We start from the raw sequence: 14,517 nt of genomic DNA, 5'->3' as shown, positions 1-14,517 counted from the left end.
GCAACAAGATTAACAAGGTACCGATACCGAATTCGCCTTGAGTAGTACTCTGTAAGAGTCGAGGAGAAGAGATGTGGATATGACTTTATCCCGGCGGACCACATGTTACCCGCTATCAAATGTCCATAGGAGATACTCAGCAAAAAGCTCTCGGATTCTTCGTGATATAGAAGTCAATGGGACTCGTTCTCGTTTGCCGCGCTAAATCGTGCACGAAGCTCTCAAATCATTCTCAGACTCGATATGATGGCAAGCAGAAAAGCAGCTGGCAACAATAAGCTCTGCCGCCACAACCCCGTTACTTTAGCTCCGCTCGGGCAGCCGATCGGAATCCCGAACGAGCTATGAGATGAGGTGGTCTGATTTTACTTCCCGACAATTTCGCGCCAGGGCTATGTTTATAGTAAGTGTTTCCCCTTCGAGCGGGATCGTATGATCTCCTGGTCTGTCTGAACTTCGTCTATTCTTGTCCTCTTCTATTCTATTGCAGACATATCATTTCAAGCCAAACGTGCCTCTATGTTAGATCCGTAACGTCCGTTTCTATACGCCATTGTTGTCGCATGCTAACCATATCACCGATATCTAGCAGTATAGGCTACTCCTCCGCCGCCGGGCGAAAGGAGCGTCCCTTCCATTGCAGTGCAATTGTCGGTAAGACACTGACTCCGACCATAAGCGCCACGCAGACGCCGGCGCTCGCAGCGAGACCGATGTCCTCGAACATGATCGGAAACCTGGATAACCGTCAGTAATCGCAACGCAACGCAAGCCTGCCGAACAAAACGTACCAGAACGGCCCGATGAAACCCCAGATCTGCCGCACAAACGTGATACAAACACCGACACTGGATGCATCTTCAGGGTGGCAGTCCACCGCATATGTGATAAGGACGGTTGTTACGAGCTGGTTACCGGCGGCGCCGACGCCAATGCCGATGATTGGTGAGACGTTCCACGAGCCCTGCTTGGCCTTCTCGGTACAAACAAGGAAGACAACGATACCAGCAATGGAACAGGCATAGCCAAGATAACTAAGCCAGAGCCGATATTCAGGTTCTGGTTTCCTTTGAGCCCTCTTTGCACGCATGTTCATCCACATGTCGGACACCCGTCCACCCAGCTGCTCTCCAATGAGCGAGCCGATAATGGGTCCCAGGAACTGCAGGCCCAGCTGCTCCGTGTTGAGGTCGAACTTCTCTTGCAGCAATTGCGGCACTTCAACCGTGGCCAGAACATTGCTGAGGAGAAAGATCATGGCGTACGCAGCAGCAGGCACCATAACACACGGGCGGAAGCACAGTCCGAGGGGCTTGATGAACTCGGTCCAATGGATAGGAGTCGGGTCAATTCGTCGGACTCTGAGATACTCTCTCTTCCAGACAGGTTCTTTGGGGTCTTCATTGCTCCCGACATAGCGGGTCTCTGGACCAAGGAAAAGATACAGGATAAACTGGACCCCATTGATCTGACCCTACGTTAGCAGAGGTTAGATACCCTTTCGAAGTGAGAAAACTTACAATCGCCAGGACCCAATAGATCCAGATATATCCCGCCCGGTAGGCGACGAACCCGAAGATGAAGGGCCCAAACGGGATTCCGAGCGTGATTAACAAGGTCCACACACCCATATACTTGGCCCGGTCCTTTTTGAAGAATGTTTCCATCACAACACCACTGCCGATCGCTGTAGGGAGCTATAGTCAGCATTCTGGTTTGGGAAGCTTGAATGGATGCCGGCTGGTCAATTCATACCTGAAGCAGGAGAGATAAAGAACGCTTGCAGAGCTCTGCAAGCGGCAGTTGAGGAATAGTCAGGGGACTTCGCACACCCGATATTGCAAACCAAACTACAAATCAGGGAAAGGAGGAATATCGGACGCCGGCCGTATCGGTTTGACAAGGGTTTCCAGAACAAAGGTGCACCACCAAGGATTGCGATTTGAAGGGAAGTCAGGTAAGTAACTTGATGAGGAGTAACGCCGAAATCTTCTGCAATCGTCGCATAAGCAGGGATGATACCTGCAGCTGCAAACGTTCCCATACAAGCGTGAAAGGCTACTAGGACAAGATTTGCGGTTTTCTATCAAGGACCATTAGATAAACTCCGTCTGGTTGATTGACAACGGCAACTCACCTTCCAAGCAGGCCAGTTGTATGGATCCGCAGGGTCCATGCTGGGAATAGGATCCAGCTCCAGAGTACCATGCCGCTCCATCAAGAAGTCACGATGTGCCTTTGAGATGCGAGAGGCCACTAGGTCGGCATATCTTGAAGGGATACCAGGCTCTGTGCTCTCTATAAGATCAACATCATTTTTAGACAACGGCGGAGAGGCTTTAGTGTCCGATGGCCCCTCCACAGTATAACTGGGTTGCATTTCCATAGACGTAGGCATGTTGGAAGAACAACAGGAAAAGGCGCTCGAAGTCGTTTCAGGGGCTCTACCGGCTATCCCCTAAGCTTGTCCCTGGTATTTGGTCTTGGAGGGGCGAGAGGGAGATGATGTATCGACAGCTGCGAGGGAAGATGATGGCGAGAATAAGAAACAGGCAGCTGTAGCGCCCTCTGGACAAAGACCCCAACCTCAGCCGGATGGTGAGGGATTGGAAGTCCCGGACTCTGCTGGGGTACGGCTGTTTGGCCTATCATCGCTCCAGGCTTCTCCCCGGGGGGAATGTCACTGTGGGTCAGTGCCTGCTCGAAAAACCAGCACTTTGGGGAAATTTGCGGAGAGCGTGACACCGGGTATTATCCAGTCTCCACAGAACGAACGAGTCATACTGCAGTAATTTGTGGATGCCATCGCTTACGACGACCAAAACATCTGCCGGTGACGAGGACCTGGAGCGAATTGTTTTGGAAAATGTATCATTGGCTGTTGTATTTCGGTTAAGCGGGATTCGGCCATGGTCCGCACTGCGGTTGAACCATCCACTTCCAGGCTACTGCGCGAGGTGAAGGAGGGTATCGACGATCTTTGTGCTAGAATGACCAGTGTGGCGACTGAGGGAATACAAACGGTCATCATCAGAAGTTGTTATGATATGCAATGATAGCGACAGGTGCCATCCCACAGGGATTGGTGTCCTCTCACAAGCAGTTTGCGTAAGGAGTGCATCAGGTTCATTCGGGACCAATTCCGAGGGCATAGAGGCATAATTCTGGCCCGTAATTCCGAAGAAGCAGCCGAATGATATGCCAAGCAGCGAGCCCAGACGGCGACTTGAGCTTCGTTTCGGACGAGACGTGGAAGGATTTCGGGAGACAAGTCGGCAGTTTGAGAGAGTGAGTGCCAAGACATCCAGTCAGAAGTCACGCCTCCCACAGTCCCACAGTCTCCCACACTGCACCCCACACTCTATCCTCGCACATTCGCGGCTTCATATGGTCTCGCCTGCTCTCCACCGGCAACCCCCAGACTGTTCTTCTCGAACTTGTTACTGCTGTGGATGGCCTTCAGTCCTTCTTACCTCACCGCTGAAAGATGCCACAATCGACCACCACATATCCAGGAGCCAAGCCTCTGATATGTCGCGTGTGCGACAAAGGATTCTCCAAAGCTGAGCATTTGAGGGTGAGTAACAAGCTCGCTCTATCTTCCCCCATTAGTGGAGACATCCTTATTAATAACGGCATTTAGAGGCATGAACGTTGCCGTAAGGACCCTAGAGCACAAAGCTCGGCGGTCGATGCGCCGAGAGATTGAGAGCTAGTCGCTGACCGGATATGCCGAAGACACTGGTTCTAAGCCCTTTGTTTGCAAGGAATGCCGTCGGCCATTTGCTCGCCAAGATGCCCTGACCCGCCATGAGAAATTGCACACTCGTGCCGCTGCCACCAAGCAAGCGCAAGCACAGTCCCAGCAACTGCCTCAAGTGACTCCATTGGATACCCTTCCTTGGGACGCTCCTCGGGCACCAGCAGATGCTGCGGTGCCAGTATCTGCTCCAGGTCAAACATGGGAGACGTCCGACACCCAGCAGGCTGTAGCCTCAGACCTCGATTTTGCCCTAATATGGCCCGACTCGGAGAATCTGTTCCAGAGTATCATGTCGTCGGATATTCCAGATCAATGGCAGATACCTCTCGGATCTCTTCCAATCCCTCCCGTTGTACAGGATGTGAGCGGTATGAACTTTGGTTCCCCAAACTCCTTCGATGATAGATCCTCATCTATCGGCACTATTCCATCGGGCGGTAGCCATCAGGCCGTACGAGATGTTTCGGACATGGTGACAAGCTCAGTAAGATAAATGACTTGCACCTCCAGAGAGACGGCGTAACTGATGCCTTTTAGTCCTCTAGCGTGACTGCCGCCATCAAGGCAACGTCTATTACATCCGTATTCCTAGACGAGTGTCTGCACATGTTCTTCGTACGGTTCATTCCTACGTTTCCGATTCTCCACCGGGCCACCTTTGTTTTCCGGGATTGCACCCACCCTCTGCTTCTCAATGCTATGGCTCTCGGATCGTTGTATCTTGGCCCTAAGGACTCTGTTGCAAAGGTATGTACAGTCAATACACCTAGGCCGGATCTCGCTAATACTGTAACAGGGTGAAGCATTATGGAGGCTAGCTCATACTGCCGTTTCTACTTCAGTAAGTCTCAACCACTTCGAGCCATAATATCGTAGCTTACTCATAATGTTAGTGGCAATCTCTGATTACACATCGCGGTCCGTACGATGCTTGTAATGGCGTACAGCTTCTTCTCACTGCCTTATTGGGCCAAATATACGGGGCACTGTCCAAGGTATGTCGTGAAGTACACAGTCTGCTTTTCATATTCTAACATTTCTTCATCAGACCCGGACCATTCGCACCACGAGTCAAGTATTCCGTCCCCTGGGCTTCTTTTGGGCACGCCATTGTGGCATGCTCGACAGCGAACCGTTTCCTGTGGATGAAGTGCCCTATCCTGATACATCCAGCTCCGAGAAAGATCACAAATGGCGAACATGGGCTGCCCGCGAGATCCAGCAGCGCGCCTTGCTAGCATACTATATCCTAGACGGACTAGTTGCGCAGATGTCAGGCGATGGAGCCTCCACTCGCCATGTCGCTAACCCGCTCACTCTACCCAGCACGGAGGAAGCCTTCGACGCCAACAACGCCGACGAATGGCTAGTCCATATGCGCGCTCAAAAGGTAGAGCAGCCCTCCTTTCGACTCTTATTCCGCTCCCTCTTCCCACCCATTGGCAGCTTCCGAGCTCTGGATTACCAACTCTCGGCCTTCTCCCTCCGCGTCATCCTCGAAGGCCTACAATCCCTCGTCTCGGACTCAGACGACTCCGACCACGACCTCGCCGCTGTCGGCGTACCCACTCGCTCAGACGTCCGGCGCGCCCTCGCCCAAATCCACGAAACAATCACAATGAGCATCCACCTCTCCGCATCGGAAAGACTCGAAGTCCTCCTCCGCTGGCACACCATCTGCCTCGACACAATGATCAACAGCACGGTGCTATGCCGGCACGTCTGCGCGCGCTACGACATCCCTCAACAAGTCTCCGGCGGCTCCCGCACCCTCCGCCAATCCTTCGACATGCTACACTGGGTCAACACCGAAGACGCCCGCCGCGCCCTACTCCACGCCATCGCCATCCAAGACATAATCGAGCAACTGCCCCGCGGCCGCGCCCACGTCATCCACATGCCCTCCTCCCTCTTCGCAGCCGCAACAGTCTACGTCGTGTTCGCCTTAGCGGGTATAGCAAACGTATCCCTCCCGCGCACAATCGTCTGGCAAGACGCACTCCTCTCGCCCGCCGACCTGAACCTGAATCTATGCTGTGATACCAATCGGCCTTCAACATCAACGGGCTCTGAAACGAGTCGGTTCGTTGCGGGTGGGAGGACAGATTCGCAACCTGGTGTTGCGGCCGTGCGGAATCTGCTGTATGAGATGAATTCTATGCAGAAGTTGTTTCGCTGCTTGTTTTCGCAGTGGGGGATTGCGCATGATATGGAGGAGATTGTTAATCAGTGGATTATTTTGTGTCATTAGATTTAGGTTTTTGGTTTATTAGGGCTCGTGGATTGGGTACTGTTTGGGCGTTTTGGGTGGATGGGACGAGTTCGGTGCTGCATTAATGAATATAGGGATGGGGGATAACAACCGTCTGGCGTTTCCAGATGAATTCGCGATGATATATATATATAGAATATAGATTCAGTAACGCAGTCTCGCAGCGTTCGACCTTGCGAATCTGCATATGCGTATCTATGTGCATGTTTTCGACTTATTTCATTCACAAATATGAGTAAAGCTCAACTCCTGCAAATAGTGTTGCGGAGCATTGAAACGAAGCGCAGTATGTACAGAAACGAGAATATAAATGATGAAGATATGCAATAATATGCTCACGATGTAACTGAACTGGAAATAAAGAACAAAGCGACCCAAAAACCGGGGGTATCGACTCTATGCAAATCAAGGAAATTCGAAGGAAGAACGATCAAAGGTAATGAAATGATAAGGAAAAAGAGAAAAACGATAGAGAATGCATGCCGGTATTGATGCAAATAAAAGGCTCATTGAATGGAGGGGAAATATGCAATACTTGAGATGCGAAACGATGGCAAATTTAGATATGAGAGTTGTGAGCGGGCGGGCGTGAGGTTTGTTCGAGTTTCATGAATGCTCGGGCCATGGCGGCCCCGACTTCTTTGAACATATCGTGCATAATTGATTCGGACTTTGTGATGCATAAGCCGTCCTTCGCGGCTCGCTCCTTGAAGTACGGTAGCATGCTGTCCCAGAATTTGCCAAAAACTATCTCGATCGGATTCTGCTGAGCGGGATGACTTTCGGAGCGGGGAACGACGTGGGAGGTGCCCGGACTTTGTTTCAACACTGGCTTGATCATTGATTCTGAGTCGGTCAATTGTGTCCGGGGACGAGGTGCGGCTCGGTCGGGAGTGGTCTCGTCCTCCTCACGAGGTCGCTTAACACCAGCCAGCGCCTGCATTGCCCGCGGATCATGGAGTGTCGATCTGAGTTGTTCGTTTATGTTCGACAGGAGTTGTCGGTTGCTGACAAGATCGTTGTTCATCGCTCGGAAGTGGTTGGTTCGTGCAATGGCTCGGTAATCTTCGATCTTGCGATGCCGAGCCCATAAAGCCGCGGACTCATCCTGTTTGATCGGTGACTGACAAGAATCGGTAGAGGGCGGAGTGATAAGAGATGGAGGTTCTGGGTCTGGAAGACTGTTGACCCAATCGGCGACTCGTTGGAGCTTGTTCCTCTGAGGGACTTCAGGATCGTGTCCGACCATCTGACTGAGGGCCTTCTCTCTTTCTAATTGTGCCTTAAATTCGTCCATTTGTTGCCAAGTGTCCAGCATCCTACAAATCGCTGAATCCAAAGGTAAACCGAATAATCGCGTTCCGTTTTTGGCGGCTTCTCGTTCCGTAGCTCGTTGAGCGATGAGATCGCTGATGCGGCGACGGCAAGACTGGTGCGAGTACCGGCGACCGATTTCCCTCTCGAGGGCGATTTCAATTCCGATCCAGAATTTCGAGGTGTTAATGTCGGAAATTTCCTTGTACTTTGCTCGTTTCTCGCAGACCTTGATCAAGGCGAATTGCTCGTTGATGTCGAGCGGGCCCCGTTTCGGCTTCTTGCTGACCGCTGCCTCCTTTTGTCTGAGCTGGGCACTTTCATCCTTGTGAAAGATGGTCAATCCCTGGTCCATGGCTCACCCCTTCCTCCTTGGCCTCCTTCTTGAACGGTCGGAAGATGCAGAGTCGAGTCCGAAGCAAGAGGAAGACGGAAGGAGGGAGAGAGGGAGTTGGGTTGCATGAGGTCGGACATGGGCTGAAAAAATCCCCGCCACTCGGAAAAGCGAGGAAGCAGCAATCAGGGAAGGCGCGTTCGGTCACGCCCGCGTCAGGAGATCCCCACGTGAGCCCGCCTCCGTTGTTCTTTCTTTGCTTTTCTCTCACTCTCACCGACATCATCTTCTACGACTACGATTGACTGTCGGGCTCCGATCACGATCCAAGATCCCGTTATCGTTCCACAGTCGCCTCACGGCCTCGTTGGTCCTCGGCCTTTCGGGAATGCGGCTCCGTCCGCCCAACAACGCGATCTACAGTTGTACAGCGTGCACTCGAGAGGATTCAATATAAACTCCGTAGGCTTTGACAGGGGTGTCCTTGCCGGCAATCGTGGTATTTGCGGTATATTATCTGCTGCCCTGCTCGCCTTGTTGACTGCACGGCTATTCTTCGGGAACTTCGGGTTGCCCACCTGCAGCCTCCCTCTGGCTAGCTGAAGGACTTCGCCACTGGCTGCTTGGTCAGGCAATATTGTCTCAGGTCGCTTGGGCATGGCCTGTCTCGAAGATTCTCCTGCTATGTATTACCATTGCAGGTTAGGTTCGGATCAAATAATCCAGGAACAACTAAGGCCGAGGCACCTGTCAGTAGCTCGTTTCGTCACGCAGATTGTATGCGGAGCGACTCGAGTGAGCGAAAAAGGTGCACCAGCAATAGGCATTTTTGACCGCTTGAATGATGGGTAGCTCGGCACAAGGTTGAGGAATGGGCTGCTCTATTCATGGGAAAAGCATATCCGACTACCATCCATGGTCCCCGTCACGGTCTCAGCGAGCCGCTTCCCCACAATCCAGATCCAACCCTAATCCAGCCCTGTCTTCCTCATCCTAACAAAGCACCCATCGCCGCATGCAACAACCAAAGTAAGCACCTGCTTCTCATCGCCAAGCGGCACGTCAAACCCCCTACCCTTCTCAATAACCTCAAACGTCTGCAACAACCTCACAATCGTGTAGCCTGCCTCTAGCAGCGCAAAATCCTGGCCCAGGCATATCCTCGGCCCACCGTTGAAAGGTAGGTAACCCCATCCCACATCCCGCAGTGCGTCGCCCTCCCATCGCTCAGGGCGAAACTCATCCGCATCAGTACCATAGATATCCTTCCGGCGGTGCATTGCGTATACGCAGTATCCTACTGCTTCGCCTTTTCGGACAAGTATGGGCGATGTACCTGTGGGACCGCCGCCAGTGGGGAGGGTCGTGGTTTTTGTGGCTGCCCGAGAGTTGACGGGGACAGATGGGTATAGGCGAAGTACTAGAGTAATAACGGCACATATTAGTGAGGCTCTAGGCTTGGGCAATGCTTTTTTCCAAAGCATATGGTCAAGGGGTGCATACCTTCTTTGAGCACGAGGGCTAAGTATTTGAGTGTCTTGAGCTGGGTGATGGTGGGTGCTGATGAGCCTGGTCCGAGCCCAACTGTGTCCTTAATCTCGGCACAGAGCTTTGACAGGACTTTCGGGTGTTGTACTAACAGGCGACTTCATTTTGCGTATGGTCAGCTTTCCACTTTGGGAGATATGGTGTCGACCCGAGGTGTCTCTTACAGTGTCCATGTGAGGCAGCAGGCTGTAGTGTCTCTCCCGGCTAGCAGAATGTTCAAACACTGAGCCCTAAGAACCTTCGGATCTTGAGTTTCCTCAATGAGCGCGTCAATAAACACATAGGGCTCAGTTGCTGACTCTCCATCCTGATCCTGCTTCTTCAATCTGGTCGAGATCGAGAAGTCTAACGCTTTCTGCACAGCACCATCCACAAACTCGTGACAGATCCTGCAGGCATTTTGAAAGTCTTTACCTCCGAGAAGCCAATACAGGTCACCTAGCCTCCCACGTTTGGCAAGGTAGTCCTGGCCTAAATTGAAAGCATCCGCAAATTCGGATTCGTAACCTGTGATGCCTTCTGACTTTAGTGACGGCAGGTGCTGTCCGAATAGAAGGAACAGAGTGGTTTCAAAGGTAAGGCGAAAGAAGAGAGGCTGTAAGTCCACTATTTCATTTTCTGGAATTCTAGAAATGAGGTCGTCCACTGCTTCTCTAATCTGCTCGAAGTTTGTAACTCGGTTGCTCATAAATTGAGGGCGCATGAGCTCGCGTGAGTGCCGCCATTGTTCTCCGTCTTGGGTAAAGATACCCCTACCCAGCAAGGGATCGAATATTGGGGGTCGCAGTCCGAGTCCAAAATCTGTCCAGTGTAATTGTTAGTTGTGAGTACTTTTGCTAAACACTCAGACACTGGAATGGTGGTGCTGACCGGTGAATTGTGTGGAGAGAACAGCTTGTATATTTCTGGGCTCGACTGTATCAATCCCCCGCGCGAAGAGGAGGTTCTGTTCAAATGTCGTACCCGACTCGGCAACCACATCGAGGAAGAACTTCAGGATTTGCTGCTTGCGTTCGTAGAAAAAGGCTTTCCGAAGCAGATCAAGCCCGAGAGGCCAAGTCGAGTTCCATTTTTTCAAAGGTAGGCAGCCATTTGTGGCGGCAAATTGTTCGTCGTTCTGGACACGCGTTAGAGGACAGAGGGTTTGAATAACGCTCTGGTAGCGAACTTACTCGCAACTCCCGATGCCGTCTGATGAACCTGAAGAAAACCACCAGTGCCAAAGAGCCTACAAGGAAACTGAGGATTGTAGAGCCCAAAAGCATTGTATTGTTTCGGCGAGGCTGCTTGCAAAGGTAGACTGGAAGTCTGTTTTGACTTCTGGGAAGAATGGATTTGCGCCTAGGTAGGTGTCATCAGAATAATGAGGGCACGAAAAAAGTGTTGATAAAAAACTAGGCAGCTCGTCAACCACACTGTTTGTCAGCGCTCAGAAGGCTCTCAGTGTCGTGATAGGAAGATGCAAGTGCATCGTCCCCGCACTAAAAAAAGCAAATATGTGAACGAAAGGCTGCAACGGAGGAAATCGGTCAGCAGGCGCTTCGCTGGATCGCCGGCCACCAGGTGAGATAGGGAGGACGGCTGCCACTCCGCTATTCTGGAATATCCCTCGAAAGACGAATTGTTTCAAATCGGCGCTATAATATGGGTTCATCTGTCATCCGCAGCACGTTCGCGATCAGGCCCACTATCATAGTAGTATAGCCTCACGAGGTAGCGGATGCTCAATCAGGAAAATGGAACCGTTCTCGGCCAGTGTCGCAGCCATCGAACTTGCAAACGTGTGCTGTCGTCTCGTCAAGTTTCTCAGGGATATTCGCGCCGGCGTTGCTTCCGTGCAAGACGAGATTGCAGCCTTAATCGCCGAAGTCAGCTCCCTGCAGTTGACCATCACTTCCGTTGAAGATGCCCTCAAAGACGGCCGTGCAAAAGGTGCGAGTGTCTCTCCTCCGCGAGCGCGTAGCCTTGAAACTCTGCAAACGACCTGCGAACAGAGCCTTCAGCGGTGCGAGAATGTTGCAAAGCGACTCGAGGGTGTGGTTCAGGACATATACGGGCCAACCGGCCCTAAAGTAATGGGGAAGCGCGACGGGCTGGGGAAAGAGAGTCGCAGGCGTGAAAAGGACACAAAGCTCCAGCGTCTTCGCCATGGACTGTCAACTGAAAAGCAGAACCTTCAGATATTGCTAATGGGGCTCGGTGTGTGAGTATCCAATTCTGTGTCGTTCTTACTGGGCCATGAATTAACTGCTGTTTGTCAATGCTTAGGCTGAACGACCAAAAATCCAATGACAAGCTCGATCGAATATTGCAGGAAGTGCAATCTCTCGACCAAGGATATAAAATTCAAATTGCGGAGCTGAATAAACGTGTTCGCGTATCTGGAGGAGGGGATGATGAGGATGAGAATGAACAAGACATTGCGACTCTATCCAGCCTCAGGAAGTCCCTGCGGTCCGTTGCCAATGCCATCTCCGTCACGACGCCAAACGAATTTTTCGACCCCCCGCAGGGTGTCAGTAGCTTCTATACGGGCCGGACTCAGTCATTGATTAGGTTGCAGGATGCTCTCTTCTCCCCGTTAGATGACCAGTCGGTACAGAAGCAGCTGCGGTTCGTCATATACGGCATCGGTGGGTCAGGGAAGACTCAGTTCTGTTCCAAGTTTGCAGAACAGAACCGAGATAGGCAGGTGCCCCCTCATCCAGACCCGTCACTATGTCGCCTTGCTGTCCCTTCTTCCTTCAAACAGCTGCCAACTACTTGCCATCTACTAACCCGTGAGTTGGCAGCTATTGGGGTGTCTTTACTATCGACGCCAGCACCCACGAACGGGCAAAACAGACTTACGCCGAGATCGCAAAGTTTGGCAAGCTCGAGCCGAATCAGAATGCGGCCATGCACTGGCTCTCTAACCGAAGCGAGAAATGGCTTTTATTCATCGACAATGCTGACGATCCCCGTATGGAGCTCCACGAGTACTTCCCAAAAGGCGACCGAGGACACATCATTATAACCACACGGAACCCGGCTCACAAAGTCTATGGGAATGTTGATCCCGGATTTTTCGAGTTTCAGGGAATGGAGGAGAACGAATCTAGCACTCTTCTCTTGCGAGCCGCTCGACTAGCAGAGCCCTGGGATGCTACTTCTTCATCCTGGGCCTCCAAAATTGCTAGGCAGCTCGGGTTCCTGGCGCTTGCTTTAATTCACGCTGGGGCAACGATAAGAAGGGGTATGTGCTCTTTGAAGAACTATCTGACCTTCTATGACGAGAATTGGGAGCGGATTCGTCGTACGTCAACATCGTTCCTGGACTTCCTTGATAAAGACGAGGACAACATGAGCGCGCTCATATCATATGAAGTGTCATATCGCGGAATCGAGCAAAAGGGGACACAGCGGTCCAAAGATGCCCTTGAGCTGCTGAAGATGTTTTCCTTTCTCTATAACAAGAACATTCGGTTCGACATCCTAAGGAAGGCAGTCTGCAATTGTGCAATTGAGAAGGTCGAGCAGGAAAGAGTCGAGAAAGAGAAGCTGGAGCAGCCAATTACCTGGTATCAAAGATATAATAACATGCGACTGTCGGTACTAGCTTTCCTTGTGCAGGATCGCGGTCCACAAGCATTGCCTTCTTTTATGAGGGCAGGGCGAGACCTTGGTTACTTCGATGAGTTTCGTGTACGATCGGCGCTCATAGAGCTCCTCCAGATGTCTCTGGTCACACACGATGGGTCTACCGATAGCTATTCGATGCACCCGCTAGTCCATCGATGGGCGCGGGAGAGGCCCGGAATGAGCACTTCAGAGCAGGCTGTCTGGTCTCACATCGCAGCCACGGTGCTCTCTCACTCGATCCTTCTCCCGCCCCTCGGCGCAACCGAAGCCGACGAGTTCTTTCGTAGAGACATCCTTCCGCATATAGACCATGTCCAGGGCTGTCAGAAAACCATAGAGCAAAGAATTACAGAGAACCGAAAACGCCGCTGGTACGGACTTACACAGTGGCCTGGGCCTGGGTCAAGGTTTGGTCGAGCACAAGCTATACGCTACGCAAAGTTTAGCACGGTCTTCATGCATAATGGGCGTTGGAAGGATGCCGCAGCACTTCAGCTAGCTGTGAAAAGGTATACGGATGGAGTTCTGGGTCTGAATCAGTCTGCCACTCGGCGGATAACATTGGCGTTGGCGCTCACCTACTGGAATCTGGGACGCGGGGATGAGGCAGCGGAATTGCAAGAAGCTGTCTTTCAGGCCTGCATCACAACACTTGGACCAAACAGTCATGAGACGCTGATGGCAATGGACCTCCTAGGTCACACCAGATGGCAGCAAGGGCGATACAGTGAAGCCAAGACGCTACAAGAGCATGCTGTCGAAGGTCTCATCAAGCTCAAGGGGCCGAAGGATGAAGATTCTTTAGGTGCCATCAACAACCTGGGACGAACTGTCGCCAAATTCTACGAGAATTTCGACGATGCAAAGCGACTTCTCACACAAGCTTTTGATGGAATGAGTGAGATTTTAGGCTCAACGCATATCAAGACCCTATCAGTGAAAGAAGATTTAGCCATGCTGGCATTGCAAATGGAAGATAACGATTTATCCGTGCCATTAACAATGCTGGAAGAAGTTCTTGACGTCCGCAAGGAGAAGCTGGGGAAAGAACATCCATTCACGCTTCTCGCCATGGTAAACCTAGCAAGGATCAAAACCGCCCTCGGACAGCACGATGAGGCCGAAGTTCTCGTCCGCCATGGCCTGTCAATTGCAGACCGCAATCTCGGAGAAAACCACATAGGGACCTTAATGGGGAGAACGGTATTAGGGATCATCCTAACGAAACAGTCCAAGTTCGCGGAGGCAGAATCTACGCTTCTCGATGTAATTGAGAGGCAGCGGCGTCTGTCGTCTCATCGAGGCGACTTTCACCCGGATAGATTGGGCGCTATAATGGAGCTTGGGTCGTGCTATATGCTGCAAGAGAAGCTCAACGAGAGCATTCGATGCTGTGATGACGCTATTGAAGGACTGCAAAGAATCAGCCTGAAGCAGCACCCGCTTGAGCGAAAGATGAGGGAACGGAAGCAGAAATTGATGGAGCGCCTCCAGTCGGAAGGTAATGGTCACCAATCTAGTTCAATACTTTTATAACCAATACAGAGTGATAGCGGGTGGTTGCAATTATAAGTATGAATCATTGGTTTTGTAAGCGCTTTGTAGAAGGCGCATCGCAGATCCATAGTAGTTGGTAAGACATCTAGCGATCCAGAATAAGAAGGA

The 14,517-nt window shown here is 51.6% G+C and overlaps 5 protein-coding genes across 5 annotated transcripts; 2 read left to right on the top strand and 3 right to left on the bottom strand.

The window, feature by feature from the left end:
• Window positions 1-598: 598 nt before the first annotated feature.
• On the bottom strand, window positions 599-3,047 carry BDV17DRAFT_298255 (putative MFS transporter; the record flags this gene model as incomplete). The annotated part of the gene is made up of 5 exons (XM_073763652.1): window positions 2,138-3,047; window positions 1,756-2,083; window positions 1,521-1,687; window positions 792-1,468; window positions 599-737 (listed from the first exon to the last, which is right to left on the bottom strand). Exons 1-5 carry the CDS (start codon window positions 2,396-2,398, stop codon window positions 599-601), a joined length of 1,572 nt encoding a protein of 523 aa, XP_073616077.1. The 5' UTR covers window positions 2,399-3,047.
• Window positions 3,048-3,396: 349 nt separating this feature from the next.
• BDV17DRAFT_77840 (C2H2 type zinc finger domain protein) lies at window positions 3,397-6,304 on the top strand. Its single transcript, XM_073765122.1, has 7 exons — window positions 3,397-3,577; window positions 3,644-3,659; window positions 3,739-4,247; window positions 4,301-4,510; window positions 4,560-4,604; window positions 4,657-4,758; window positions 4,812-6,304. Exons 1-7 carry the CDS (start codon window positions 3,488-3,490, stop codon window positions 6,012-6,014), a joined length of 2,175 nt encoding a protein of 724 aa, XP_073616076.1. The 5' UTR covers window positions 3,397-3,487; the 3' UTR covers window positions 6,015-6,304.
• Window positions 6,305-7,872, bottom strand: BDV17DRAFT_77841 (uncharacterized protein). Its single transcript, XM_073765123.1, has one exon. It carries the CDS (start codon window positions 7,702-7,704, stop codon window positions 6,595-6,597), a length of 1,110 nt encoding a protein of 369 aa, XP_073616075.1. The 5' UTR covers window positions 7,705-7,872; the 3' UTR covers window positions 6,305-6,594.
• Window positions 7,873-8,496: 624 nt separating this feature from the next.
• Window positions 8,497-10,731, bottom strand: BDV17DRAFT_77852 (cytochrome P450). Its single transcript, XM_073765124.1, has 5 exons — window positions 10,404-10,731; window positions 10,102-10,348; window positions 9,396-10,032; window positions 9,187-9,329; window positions 8,497-9,103 (listed from the first exon to the last, which is right to left on the bottom strand). The coding sequence occupies exons 1-5, from the start codon at window positions 10,494-10,496 to the stop codon at window positions 8,652-8,654; spliced, it is 1,572 nt and encodes a 523-aa protein (XP_073616074.1). The 5' UTR covers window positions 10,497-10,731; the 3' UTR covers window positions 8,497-8,651.
• On the top strand, window positions 10,537-14,439 carry BDV17DRAFT_77899 (uncharacterized protein). The gene is made up of 4 exons (XM_073765125.1): window positions 10,537-11,434; window positions 11,500-11,746; window positions 11,795-11,919; window positions 12,024-14,439. Exons 1-4 carry the CDS (start codon window positions 10,968-10,970, stop codon window positions 14,386-14,388), a joined length of 3,204 nt encoding a protein of 1,067 aa, XP_073616073.1. The 5' UTR covers window positions 10,537-10,967; the 3' UTR covers window positions 14,389-14,439.
• The last annotated feature ends 78 nt before the right edge of the window (window positions 14,440-14,517 follow it).

The sequence above is a fragment of the Aspergillus undulatus genome, assembly GCF_047715775.1.
Source record: "Aspergillus undulatus strain CBS 261.88 unplaced genomic scaffold BDV17scaffold_21, whole genome shotgun sequence".
Taxonomy (NCBI): Eukaryota; Fungi; Ascomycota; class Eurotiomycetes; order Eurotiales; family Aspergillaceae; genus Aspergillus; species Aspergillus undulatus.
The sequence above is the reverse complement of the archived record's forward strand: the minus strand, read 5'-3'. Positions and strand labels throughout refer to the sequence as shown.